The following is a 14,062-nucleotide window of genomic DNA, read 5'->3' on the forward strand; positions in this document are numbered from 1 at the left end:
GCGTTAGTTAAACTGCTTTACCACATTTAAACCCAAAAATTGTATTCGCATATCTATTCCATTGTCTGTAAACAATGTACTTTTAAACAAACTCTGTATAGCTTCAAAAATGGGTTAACATTTGGATCTAATGGATGGTCAGTCCTGGCATCCATAGCTCCATCTATGAATTTGAGAGTAGTTACATTTCTTCAGCCCCATCTCTCAACTGTTTACCAAACATGTCTCATTAGCCAGTATTATTATAAGCCTATTCTGTTCTGTATCATTTTGTCATATCTTTTCTCCTTTGATTATAGAAGGTCGAATTTGCAAAATGGCTAGACATGACAAACTGTAAACATGGATGCGGTATTTGATGTTGCTGCTTTGTGTGATACTTGTAAGTAGCTAAATGTTGCCTAGCTAGCAAACAAAGCCCAGTTGAACTGCAAAAGTCAAACACACAGAAGACAGCAACTGCTGTTGTTGTCACTGTAATATTACCTAGCCTGAGAAATCCATCTGGCAAAACATAGAAGAAAAAAACATGTCCATAACAACTCATGTAATTTATTAGCTGATGATAAAAACTTTTTTTAAATGAAATTAGACCACCATCCTTCTCTCTCCTCCAGATAAGTGGTTTTGTGCTGCTGGGACTTGGCGCATGGATTAGATATGGAGCAGCTACATTTGTGGATGTCCTGGGCCCCTACTCGTCTCAGCTCAGCTACATCTGTATTGGTATGGGCTCAGTGCGGTCTTTCACAGGTCTCATTGGCTGCTGTGGGGTTTGGAAAGAGAACCACTTCTTTATCATGCTGGTGAGAGACAACAGTTGTGCAGTCAATTTCAAGGCACCAAACAATAATTGTTTTACTGTGTTATACTACTGCAGAGTTGTGAATGTCCCACTCTTTTCCCCCTGCAAGGTACAATAAAAGGCAATATTTGACCTCTCTCTGCATTTTTTGTACCCTGTACAGTTTTTCTTCATCGTGACAATGCTGTTTGTTGCCGAAATCATTGGGACTGTTTTTGTCTTGACGTACCGGAATCTGGTAAGAATAAATGAACATGCTGGCATCTGGATCATCAAGTAGGCAAACCTATATCATAATTTAGAGCACTGTAAATTATTGATTTATATGTTGTCACGTAAAGTAGGCCAGAAGGCTAAACTTGAAAACCTAACCTCTATCAAAATAAAAAAAAGATGGCAGAGCCACAAAAGTTCTTCTGTGCAAGTGTGTTTATTTACAAAGTGATTCCAGAACAAAAACAGCAGTACTGCCATCAAACATATACCTTTTGGGCCCGCTAAAAACAATACTACCCTATCCACAGCACAATCCAAAAATGCCTCTCTTTGAACTGAAAGAGAGGCTCCTTTTGTAGGGCTAGCCCCTCCCCTCAGAACAAGTAACACAAATTAATTAGGCAATTACCTAAACAAACCCACATTTTACATTTAACTAAAAATACTAATGTATATACATTGCACATGTTTTTTTTAATGAAACAATATCACAATATAACATTTACAAAATTACATCACTACTGACAGTTTCTTTCAATAAGTCAATTTACATTAATGAGCCATTTGGGACAGGCACTACAAAGTCAGCCCATTCCCTTAGCTCGGGTCCTTCTCCAGCATACCAGGAAGCTACAGAGATTGAGAGAGAGAGGAACAAACAAATAAACAAACAAACGAGCTCATCCACAACATCGATAAGTATAATAAATATTGCTTATATTAAATATGAACACTGACACACTGACGAGTGTGAAATGTATGTACTAAGACAGAGAAGTTAACTTGTGTGTCGACCCACATTGTTAACTTATCTGATAACGGAGCAGGGAGGAGTGATGAATGTGTGCATGCGTTAAAGTAACAAATGCTGCCTGAGGCCAGTGACGGACTTCTACATCACATATGTATGATATAGCCTAGTCAGGCTATGCCTTTCAATAAGCTGTGATGTCTAAATGTGACAGGTTAGATTAGTGGTACGTGATGCAAGCAAGAATTCCCTGATGACTGCCAATATGGGCCCAGCAGCAAAAGACCCAATCTCAACAGCATGGAACACAGTCATGGTCAAGGTGAGAAGCTCTAATTGGGATGGGTCCAAATAGGCTTGGCTTTACTATTCGGTTCCTTTGACCACCAGAGCATCCCAGACAGTAGTTATCACAGCTAATGTCTTTGATGTCTTTATTGTTTTTTCATCTCTTAGTTCAAATGCTGTGGTTTTGAGAACTCGACTGTAGAGTTCAAGGGCTCTGTGTTCAGTACAACCATGGGTTTGAACTACCCTAAGACTTGCTGCGTGAACAAGACCCTTTCAGACTGTGACGGTATCACCATCACTCCAAGTCTGATCCAACCACAGGTTACCTAACCCAGTGCCTCACTGCACTATGTTGTATCAGTTTGTGCTCTAAATCTGTAAAGCCTTAAGCCAAATGCCCCCTGTGTGTTTCCCCCAGAGCTGCTTTGGTAAGGTCATTACAGTGATCAGAGAGCAGAGTGTCATCCTGGGATCAGCAGCTGGCTGCATATGTATGATGGAGGTATACTATGGGAGAATCTCAATTGGTTTTGCTTGACTCCTTGCGTCGTCTCTTCCGTCCTCTCCTCACCTGATGAAAAGATGGCGCCGAAGAACATAGCTGACGTTTTACATTCTCCCATCCAATTGTGCTATTTTGTTAGTTTTTAAAAAGTTTTGTGTAACTTATTTTTCAACTTATTGTGTGCATAATGTTGCTTCTACTGTCTCTTATACCGAAAATAACTTCTGGACATCAGAACAGCGATTACGCATTGTGGACTGGAAGAAACTTCTTCCTTTAATGTGTCTGATGAGAAGGATATCCTGTTTTCACAGGAACTGGCCCAGATCCCTGCCTTTTGCGTGAAGAAAAGATGAAGGAAAAGGGGCCGCAGATCGGGCAGCCTTCTGAGAATCCGTAGGCAAGCGAGAACTCCCACTGCCATCCGTTCTTCTTGCTAACATGCAATCATTGGAAAATAAACTGATCACCTACCTACCAACGGGACATTAAAAAACGGTAACATCTTATGTTTCACCAAGATGTGGCTGAACGATGATAAGGAATATAGAGCTAGTGGAATTTTCCAAGCACCGGCAGAACAGAGACGCTATCTCTGGTAAGACGAGGGGTGGGGGTGTGTGTCTTTGTCAATAACAGCTGGTGCGCGATGTCTAATATTAAAGATGTTTCGAGGTATTGCTCGCCTGAGTTAGAGTACCTTATGATAAGCTGTAGACTACACTATCTACCAAGAGAGTTCTTATCTATATTATTCGCAGCCGTCTATTTACCACCACAGAACGAAGCTGGCACTAAGAACGCACTCAACCAACTCTAAGGCCATAAGCATAGAGGAAATGCTCACCCAGAAGCGGCGCTCCTAGTGGCTGGGACTTTAATGCTTGTTTGTAGGTGACCAAATACTTATTTTCCACCATAATTTGCAAATAAATTAATGAAAAATCCTACAATGTGATTTTCTGGATTTCATTTCCTCATTTTGTCTGTCACAGTTGAAGTGTACCTATGATGAAAATTACAGGCCTCATCTTTTTAAGTGGGAGAACTTGCACAATTGGTGGCTGACTAAATACTTTTTTTGCCCCACTGTACATATCCCAACCAGAAGCCATGGATTACAGGGAACATCCGCAACGAGCTAAAGGCTAGAGCTGCCGCTTTCAAGGAGCGGGAGACTAATCCGGACGCTTATAAGAAATCCCGCTATGCCCTCAGACGAACCATCAAACATGCAAAGCGTCAATACAGGATTAAGATTGAATCCTGCTACACTGGCTCTGACGCTCGTTGGATGTGGTAGGCCTTGAAAACTATTACGGACGACAATGGGAAACCCAGCTCGAGCTGCCCAGTGACGCGAGCCTCTAGATGAGCTAAATGCCTTTCATGCTTGCTTCGAGGCAAGCATGCACGAGAGAAGCATGCACGAGAGCACCAGCTGTTCTGGATGAGTGTGATAACGCTCTCGGTAGCCGATGTGTACAAAACCTTGAAACAGGTCAACATTCACAAAGCCGCTGGGCCAGACGGATTACCAGGACGTGTACAGTAGTGGCCAAAAGTTTTGAGAATGACAAAAATATAAATTTTCAAAGTCTGCTGCCTCAGTTTGTATGATGGCAATTTGCATATACTCCAGAATGTTATGAAGAGTGAATTGCAATTAATTGCAAAGTCCCTCTTTGCTATGCAAATGAACTGAATCTCAAAAAAACATTTCCACTGCATTTCAGCTCTGCCACAAAAGGACTAGCTGACATCATGTTAGTGATTCTCTCATTAACACAGGTGTGAGTGTTGACGAGGACAAGGCTGGAGATCTCATGCTGCTTGAGTTTGAATAACAGACTGGAAGCTTCAAAAGGAGGGTGGTGCTTGGAATCATTGTTCTTCCTCTGTCAGCCATGGTTACCTGTAAGGAAACACGTGCTGTCATCATTGTTTTGCACTAAAAGGGCTTCCCAGGCAAGGATATTGCTGGCAGTAAGATTGCACCTAAATCAACCATTTATCAGATCATCAAGAACTTCAAGGAGAGCGGTTCAATTGTTGTGAAGATGGCTTCAGGGCGCCCAAGAAAGTCCAGCAAGCGCCAGGTCCGTCTCCTAAAGTTGATTCAGCTGCGGGATCGGGGCACCACCAGTACAGAGCTTGCTTAGGAATGGCAGCAGGCAGGTGTGAGTGCATTTGCACGCACAGTGAGGCAAAGACTTTGAGGATGGCCTGGTGTCAAGGGCAGCAAAGAAGCCACTTCTCTCCAGGAAAAACATCAAGGACAGACTGATATTCTGCAAAAGGTACAGGGATTGGACTGCTGAAAACTGGGGTAAAGTCATTTTCTCTGATGAATCCCCTTTCCGATTGTTTGGGGCATACGGTAAAAAGTTTGTCCAGAGAAGACAAGGTGAGCGCTACCATCAGTCCTGTGTCATGCCAACAGTAAAGCATCCTGAGCCCATTCATGTGTGGGGTTGCTTCTCAGCCAAGGTAGTGGGCTCACTCACAATTTTTCCTAAGAACACAGCCATGAATAAAGAATGGAAGCAACACATCCTCAGAGAGCAACTTCTCCCAACCATCCAGGAAATGTTTAGTGACGAACAATGCCTTTTCCAGCATGATGGAGCACCTTGCCATAAGGCAAAAGTGATAACTAAGTGGCTCGGGGAACAAAACATCGATATTTTGGGTCCATGGCCAGGAATCTCCCCAGACCTTAATCCCATTGAGAACTTGTGGTCAATCCTCAAGAGGCGGGTGGACAAACAAAAACCCACAAATTCTGACAAACTCCAAGCATTGATTATGCAAGAATGGGCTGCCATCAGTCTGTGACCCAGATGTTAATTGACAGCATGCCAGGGCGGATTGCAGAGGTCTTGAAAAAGAAGGGTCAACACTGCAAATATTGACTCTTTGCATCAACTTCATGTAATTGTCAATAAAAGACTTTGACACTTATGAAATGCTTGTAATTATACTTCAATATTCTATAGTAACATCTGACAAAAATATCTAAAGACACTGAAGCAGCAAACTTTGTGGAAAGTAATATTTGTCATTCTCAAAACTTTTGTCCACAACCGTACTCAAAGCATGCGTGGACCAACTGTCACGTGTCTTCACTGACATTTTCAACCTCTCCCTGACCGAGTCTGTAATACCTACATGTTTCAAGCAGACCACCATAGTCCCTGTGCCCAAGGAAGCGAAGGTAACCTGTCCATGTCATGCAGGTGAAAGAGGACCCAAAAGCGACTTGGCGAAAACAGAGTCTTTAATCCAGTAAAGTAAATACAATCAAAAAAACACAACTTTCACTCGAAATGACGAGGACAAACTGGAGACTCGATCTTGAACAGCAGGTGAACAGCAGGTTGCCTCGGGAAGGCACTTGAACCAAACAGACTCAGACACCTGCTCACCACGCAGCATCTGAGGAAAACACGACACGACAGGGCGATACACAAACACAGCACGGTGAATTACAAATGAGGATCCGACGGGGCAGGTACGGGAAACAAGGAGAGAAATAGGGACTCTAATCAGGGAAAAGGATCGGGAACAGGTGTGGGAAGACTAAATGATGATTAGGGGAATAGGAACAGCTGGGAGCAGGAACGGAACGATAGAGAGAAGAGAGAGCGAGAGAGTGAGAGAGGGAGGGGGAGAGAGAGGGATAGAAAGAGGGAAAGAACCTAATAAGACCAGCAGAGGGAAACGAATAGAATGGGAAGCACAGGGACAAGACAAGATAATAAATGACAAAACATGACAGTACCCCCCCCACTCACCGAGCGCCTCCTGGCGCACTCGAGGAGGAATCCTGGCGGCAACGGAGGAAATCATCAATGAGTGAACGGTCCAGCACGTCCCGAGACGGAACCCAACTCCTCTCCTCAGGACCGTAACCCTCCCAATCCACTAAGTATTGGTGACCCCGTCCCCGAGAACGCATGTCCATGATCTTATGTACCTTGTAAATAGGTGCGCTCTCGACAAGGACGGGAGAGGGGGAGGGAAGACGAACGGGGGTGCGAAGAAAGGGCTTAACACAGGAGACATGGAAGACAGGATGGACGCGACGAAGATGTCGCGGAAGAAGCAGTCGCACAGCGACAGGATTGACGACCTGGGAGACACGGAACGGACCAATGAACCGCGGAGTCAACTTACGAGAAGCTGTCGTAAGAGGAAGGTTGCGAGTGGAAAGCCACACTCTCTGGCCGCAACAATACCTAGGACTCTTAATCCTGCGTTTATTGGCGGCTCTCACAGTCTGTGCCCTGTAACGGCAAAGTGCAGACCTCACCCTCCTCCAGGTGCGCTCACAACGTTGGACAAACGCTTGAGCGGAGGGAACGCTGGACTCGGCAAGCTGGGATGAGAACAGAGGAGGCTGGTAACCCAGACTACTCTGAAACGGAGATAACCCGGTAGCAGACGAAGGAAGCGAATTGTGAGCGTATTCTGCCCAGGGGAGCTGTTCTGCCCAAGACGCAGGGTTTCTGAAAGAAAGGCTGCGTAGTATGCGACCAATCGTCTGATTGGCCCTCTCTGCTTGACCGTTAGACTGGGGATGAAACCCGGAAGAGAGACTGACGGACGCACCAATCAAACGACAGAACTCCCTCCAAAACTGTGACGTGAATTGCGGGCCTCTGTCTGAAACGGCGTCTAACGGGAGGCCATGAATTCTGAATACATTCTCGATAATGATTTGTGCCGTCTCCTTAGCGGAAGGAAGTTTAGCGAGGGGAATGAAATGTGCCGCCTTAGAGAACCTATCGACAACCGTAAGAATCACAGTCTTCCCCGCAGACAAAGGCAGACCGGTAATGAAGTCTAGGGCGATATGAGACCATGGTCGAGAAGGAATGGGGAGCGGTCTGAGACGACCGGCAGGAGGAGAGTTACCCGACTTAGTCTGCGCGCAGTCCGAACAAGCAGCCACGAAACGGCGCGTGTCACGCTCCTGAGTCGGCCACCAAAAGCGCTGGCGAATAGACGCAAGAGTGCCTCGAACACCGGGATGACCAGCTAACTTGGCAGAGTGAGCCCACTGAAGAACAGCCAGACGAGTGGAAACAGGAACGAAAAGGAGGTTACTAGGACAGCGCGCGGCGACGCAGTGTGCGTGAGTGCTTGCTTAACCTGTCCTTCAATTCCCCAGACTGTTAACCCGACAACACGCCCATAAGGAAGAATCCCCTCGGGATCAGTAGAAGCCACAGAAGAACTAAACAGACGGGATAAGGCATCAGGCTTGGTGTTCTTGCTACCCGGACGGTAAGAAATCACAAACTCGAAACGAGCGAAAAACAACGCCCAACGAGCATGACGGGCATTAAGTCGTTTGGCAGAACGGATGTACTCAAGGTTCTTATGGTCTGTCCAAACGACAAAAGGAACGGTCGCCCCCTCCAACCACTGTCGCCATTCGCCTAGGGCTAAGCGGATGGCGAGCAGTTCACGGTTACCCACATCATAGTTGCGCTCAGATGGCGACAGGCGATGAGAAAAATAAGCGCAAGGATGAACCTTATCGTCAGACTGGAAGCGCTGGGATAGAATGGCTCCCACGCCTACCTCTGAAGCGTCAACCTCGACAATGAATTGTCTAGTGACGTCAGGAGTAACGAGGATAGGAGCGGACGTAAAACGTTCCTTTAGTAGATCAAAAGCTCCCTGGGCGGAACCGGACCACTTAAAACACGTCTTGACAGAAGTAAGAGCTGTGAGAGGGGCAGCAACTTGACCGAAATTACGAATGAAACGCCGATAGAAATTAGCGAAACCTAAAAAGCGCTGCAACTCGACACGTGACCTTGGAACGGGCCAATCACTGACAGCTTGGACCTTAGCGGAATCCATCTGAATGCCTTCAGCGGAAATAACGGAACCGAGAAAAGTAACGGAGGAGACATGAAAAGAGCACTTCTCAGCCTTTACGTAGAGACAATTCTCTAAAAGGCGCTGTAGAACACGTCGAACGTGCTGAACATGAATCTCGAGTGACGGAGAAAAAATCAGGATATCGTCAAGATAGACAAAAACAAAGATGTTCAGCATGTCTCTCAGAACATCATTAACTAATGCCTGAAAAACAGCTGGCGCATTGGCGAGACCAAACGGCAGAACCCGGTACTCAAAATGCCCTAACGGAGTGTTAAACGCCGTTTTCCACTCGTCCCCCTCTCTGATGCGCACGAGATGGTAAGCGTTACGAAGGTCCAACTTAGTAAAGCACCTGGCTCCCTGCAGAATCTCGAAGGCTGATGACATAAGGGGAAGCGGATAACGATTCTTAACCGTTATGTCATTCAGCCCTCGATAATCCACGCAGGGGCGCAGAGTACCGTCCTTCTTCTTAACAAAAAGAACCCCGCCCGGCCGGAGAGGAAGAAGGCACTATGGTACCGGCGTCAAGAGACACAGACAAATAATCCTCGAGAGCCTTACGTTCGGGAGCCGACAGAGAGTATAGTCTACCCCGAGGAGGAGTGGTCCCCGGAAGGAGATCAATACTACAATCATACGACCGGTGAGGAGGAAGGGAGTTGGCTCGGGACCGACTGAAGACCGTGCGCAGATCATGATATTCCTCCGGCACTCCTGTCAAATCGCCAGGTTCCTCCTGAGAAGTAGGGACAGAAGAAACGGGAGGGATGGCAGACATTAAACACTTCACATGACAAGAAACGTTCCAGGATAGGATAGAATTACTAGACCAATTAATAGAAGGATTATGACATACTAGCCAGGGATGACCCAAAACAACAGGTGTAAACGGTGAACGAAAAATCAAAAAAGAAATAGTCTCACTGTGGTTACCAGATACTGTGAGGGTTAAAGGTAGTGTCTCAAATCTGATACTGGGAAGATGACTACCATCTAAGGCGAACATGGGCGTAGGCTTCTCTAACTCTCTGAAAGGAATGTCATGTTTCCGAACCCATGCTTCGTCCATGAAACAACCCTCAGCCCCAGAGTCTATCAAGGCACTACATGTAGCACCCGAACCGGTCCAGCGTAGATGGACCGACAAAGTAGTACAGGATTTTGATGGAGAGACTTGAGTAGTTGCGCTCACCTGTAGCCCTCCGCTTACAGATGAGCTCTGGCTTTTACTGGACATGAATTAACAAAATGTCCAGCAACTCCGCAATAGAGGCACAGGCGGTTGGTGATCCTCCGTTCCCTCTCCTTAGTCGAGATGCGAATCCCTCCCAGCTGCATGGGCTCAGTCTCTGAGCCAGAGGAGAGAGATGGTTGCGATGCGGAGCAGGGAAACACCGTTGATGCGAGCTCTCTTCCACGAGCCCGGTGACGAAGATCTACCCGTCGTTCTATGCGGATGGCGAGAGCAATCAAAGAGTCCACATCTGAAGGAACCTCCCGGGAGAGAATCTCATCCTTAACCACTGCGTGGAGTCCCTCCAGAAAACGAGCGAGCAGCGCCGGCTCGTTCCACTCACTAGAGGCAGCAAGAGTGCGAAACTCAATAGAATAATCCGTTATGGACCGTTCACCTTGGCATAGGGAAGCCAGGGCCCTAGAAGCCTCCCTACCAAAAACTGAACGGTCAAAAACCCGAATCATCTCCTCTTTAAAGTTCTGGTACTTGTTAGAGCAATCGGCCCTTGCCTCCCAGATAGCTGTGCCCCATTCTCGAGCCCGGCCAGTAAGGAGTGAAATGACGTAAGCAACCCGAGCTCTCTCTCTAGAGTATGTGTTGGGTTGGAGAGAGAACACAATCTCACACTGCGTGAGAAAGGAGCGGCACTCAGTGGGCTGCCCGGAGTAGCAAGGTGGGTTATTAACCCTAGGTTCTGGAGGCTCGGCAGGCCAGGAAGTAACAGGTGGCACGAGACGAAGACTCTGGAACTGTCCAGAGAGGTCGGAAACCTGAGCGGCCAGGTTCTCCACGGCATGGCGAGCAGCAGACAATTCCTGCTCGTGTCTGCCGAGCATGGCTCCTTGGATCTCGACGGCAGTGTAACGAGCGTCTGTAGTCGCTGGGTCCATTCCTTGGTCGGATCCTTCTGTCATGCAGGTGAAAGAGGACCCAAAAGCGACTTGGCGAAAACAGAGTCTTTAATCCAGTAAAGTAAATACAATCAAAAAAACACAACTTTCACTCGAAATGACGAGGACAAACTGGAGACTCGATCTTGAACAGCAGGTGAACAGCAGGTTGCCTCGGGAAGGCACTTGAACCAAACAGACTCAGACACCTGCTCACCACGCAGCATCTGAGGAAAACACGACACGACAGGGCGATACACAAACACAGCACGGTGAATTATAAATGAGGATCCGACGGGGCAGGTACGGGAAACAAGGAGAGAAATAGGGACTCTAATCAGGGAAAAGGATCGGGAACAGGTGTGGGAAGACTAAATGATGATTAGGGGAATAGGAACAGCTGGGAGCAGGAACGGAACGATAGAGAGAAGAGAGAGCGAGAGAGTGAGAGAGGGAGGGGGAGAGAGAGGGATAGAAAGAGGGAAAGAACCTAATAAGACCAGCAGAGGGAAACGAATAGAATGGGAAGCACAGGGACAAGACAAGATAATAAATGACAAAACATGACAGTCCAAATGATTTCCGCCCCGTGGCACTCACGTCGGTAGCCGTGAAGTGCTTTGAGTGGCTGGTCATGACTCACATCAACAGCATCCTCCCCGACACCCTATACCCACTCCAATTCGCATACCGCCCCAACAGATCCACAGATGATGCAATCTCAATCGCACTCAATCGAACATCTATTTGAGAATGCTGTTCATTAACTACAGCTCAGCGTTCAACACCATAGTGCCCACGAAGCTCATCACTAAGCTTAGGACTCTGGGACTAAACGCCTCCCTCTGCAACTGGATCCTGGACTTCCAGACTGGCCGCCCCTAGGTGGTAAGAGTAGGCAACAACACGTCTGCCACGCTGATCCTTAACACTGGGGCCCCTCAGGAGTGTGTATTTAGTCCCCTCTTGTATTCCCTGTTCATCCACGACTGCGTGGCCAAACACGACTCCAACACCATCATTAAGTTTGCTGAGGACACAGCAGTGGTAGGCCTGATCACCGACAACGATGAGACGGCCTATAGGGAGGAGGTCAGAGAACTGGCTGTGTGGTGCCAGGACAACAACCTCTCCCTCAATGTGAGCAAGACAAAGGAGCTGATCATGGACTACAGAAAAAGGCGGGCCGAACAGGCCCCCATTAACATCGACGGGGCTGTAGTGGAGCGGGTCAAGAGTTTCATGTTCCTTGGTGTCCACATCACCAACAAACTATGATGGTCCAAACACACCAAGACAGACGTGAAGAGGGCACGACAAAACCTTATCCCTCTCAGGAGACCACAAAGATTTGTCATGGGTCCCCAGATCCTCAAAGGGTTCTGCATCAGGTCATCTACAAGTCCATGCTAGGTAAAGCTCCGCCTTATCTCAGTTCACTGGTCACGATGGCAACACCCATCCGTAGCACGCGCTCCAGCAGGTGTATCTCACTGATCATCCCTAAAGCCAACACATCATTTGGCCGCCTTTCGTTCCAGTACTCTGCTGCCTGTGACTGGAACGAATTGCAAAAATCGCTGAAGTTGGAGACTTTTATCTCCCTCACCAACTTCAAACATCAGCTATCCGAGCAGCTAACCGATCGCTGCAGCTGTACATAGTCTATAGGAAAATAGCACACCCATTTTCACCTACCTCATTCCCATACTGTTTTTTATACTGTTTTTATTTATTTATTTTTCTGCTCTTTTGCACACCAATATCTCTACCTGTACATGACCTGATCATTTATCACTCCAGTGTTAATCTGCAAAACTGTATTATTCGCCTACCTCCTCATGCCTTTTGCACACATTGTATATAGACTGCCCATTTTTTTCTACTGTGTTATTGACTTGTTAATTGTTTATTCCATGTGTAACTCTGTGTTGTCTGTTCACACTGCTATGCTTTTATCTTGGCCAGGTCGCAGTTGCAAATGAGAACTTGTTCTCAACTAGCCTACCTGGTTAAATAAAGGTGAAATAAAATAAAAAAATAAAAATCTGCACCATCGAGAGCATCCTGACCGGTTGCATCACCGCCTGCTATGGAAACTGCTCGGCATCTGACTGTAAGGCTCTACAGAGGATTGTGAGAACGGCCCAGTCATCACTGGGGCCAAGCTCCCTGCCATCCAGGACCTGTATACTAGGCGGTGTCAGAGAAAGCCCATAAAATTGTCAGACTCCAATCACCTGCTGCCTCTGCTACCGCGCGGCAAGCGGTACTGGAGCGCCAAGTCTAGGACCAGAAGACTCCTCAAAAGCTTCTACCCCCAAGCCATAAGACTGCTGAACAATTAATAAAATCGCCACCGGACAATTTACATTGACCCCCCTCCCTTTTGTACACTCCTGCTTCTCGCTGTTTATTATCTATGCATAGTCACTTCACCCCCACCTACATGTACAAATTACCTCAACTAACCTGTACCCCCGCACAATGACTAGGTACCGGTACCCCCTGTATATAGCCTCGTTATTGCTATTCTTATTGTTACTTTTTATTATTACTTTATTTTGGTCTACTTTGTAAATATTTTCTTAACTCTTCTTGAACTGCACTGTTGGTTAAGGGCATGTAAGTAAGCATTTCATGGTGAAGTTTACACTTGTTGTATTTGGCGACTGACAAATAAAACTTGATTTGATTTTGATTTGATCTCTTTGAAAAATGTCAAAAGTAATCGAGGATAGAAGTTGAGGAGAAAGGAAACGTGTGAAAAAGATTAAAAGATTAGTAACGTATCATTTTAAAATCTGTGCATGCCTCTTCTGAGTATACAGCTGACTCAAAGGAGGAGTGGCAGATTTCAAAACACTTCGCAGAGGATGCACTTCAGTATCCTTTGCCGAACAAAGTAATTGACGATGGGAGCAAACTCCTCTGTTCGCTTACTAACGAATTTCAACTGTCCTTAACCACTTATCGGTTTCCGGGTCACGGAGGAAAGGAGGAAGACTTTTGCACAATTGAGAATCTCCCTATGAGTTACACTGCTCCCTCAAGGTCTTCTGGAGAACTATAACCTCTCTCAGACCCAAGGACTATTGCTGAAAATGAATGCACTTTTTAAAGCATAGTAATGCTTTTTCTATAGTAGCTCACCATTAGGCCATAAGAGTATTCTTAGTTTGATAGCTATCTATTCTATAGCAATTGGTTGCTGAATAGATAATGTTGCTTGGCTTCAAGTCATTGTTTTCCTGTCCTCTCCTTTGCAGTTATTCTCCATGATCCTTGCCATGGTTTTGTTTGAAGTTGGGGCTCATGAGGCATCCATAGTGAAGCCAAAGGGTCCATCCTCACCTGGAGGACACCAACAACCCCCACAGGCAACAATAAAGTTCTGCTAAACAATAAAAGTTTGTGAGTTTTCCTTAGATGAAATCATATCTGTTATTTTAGTTATATTAAA

General features: G+C 46.3%; 1 protein-coding gene across 3 annotated transcripts; it reads left to right on the forward strand.

Moving 5' to 3' along the window:
* Positions 1-299: 299 nt before the first annotated feature.
* On the forward strand, positions 300-14,004 carry LOC124019641 (tetraspanin-1-like). 3 transcript variants are annotated; one of them, XM_046335045.1, is made up of 5 exons: positions 300-382; positions 618-806; positions 969-1,043; positions 1,987-2,094; positions 2,883-3,258. In XM_046335045.1, the coding sequence occupies exons 1-5, from the start codon at positions 347-349 to the stop codon at positions 2,922-2,924; spliced, it is 450 nt and encodes a 149-aa protein (XP_046191001.1). In that variant the 5' UTR covers positions 300-346; the 3' UTR covers positions 2,925-3,258. The 3 variants fall into 3 exon arrangements, 1 of the variants encoding a protein (XP_046191001.1); XR_006835815.1 differs by lacking the exons at positions 300-382; positions 618-806; positions 969-1,043; positions 2,883-3,258 and adding exons at positions 1,631-1,720; positions 13,869-14,004; XR_006835814.1 differs by lacking the exons at positions 300-382; positions 618-806; positions 969-1,043 and adding an exon at positions 1,631-1,720.
* Positions 14,005-14,062: the final 58 nt, after the last annotated feature.

The sequence above is a fragment of the Oncorhynchus gorbuscha genome, unplaced genomic scaffold (genome assembly GCF_021184085.1).
Source record: "Oncorhynchus gorbuscha isolate QuinsamMale2020 ecotype Even-year unplaced genomic scaffold, OgorEven_v1.0 Un_scaffold_645, whole genome shotgun sequence".
In the NCBI taxonomy this organism is placed as follows: domain Eukaryota; kingdom Metazoa; phylum Chordata; class Actinopteri; order Salmoniformes; family Salmonidae; genus Oncorhynchus; species Oncorhynchus gorbuscha.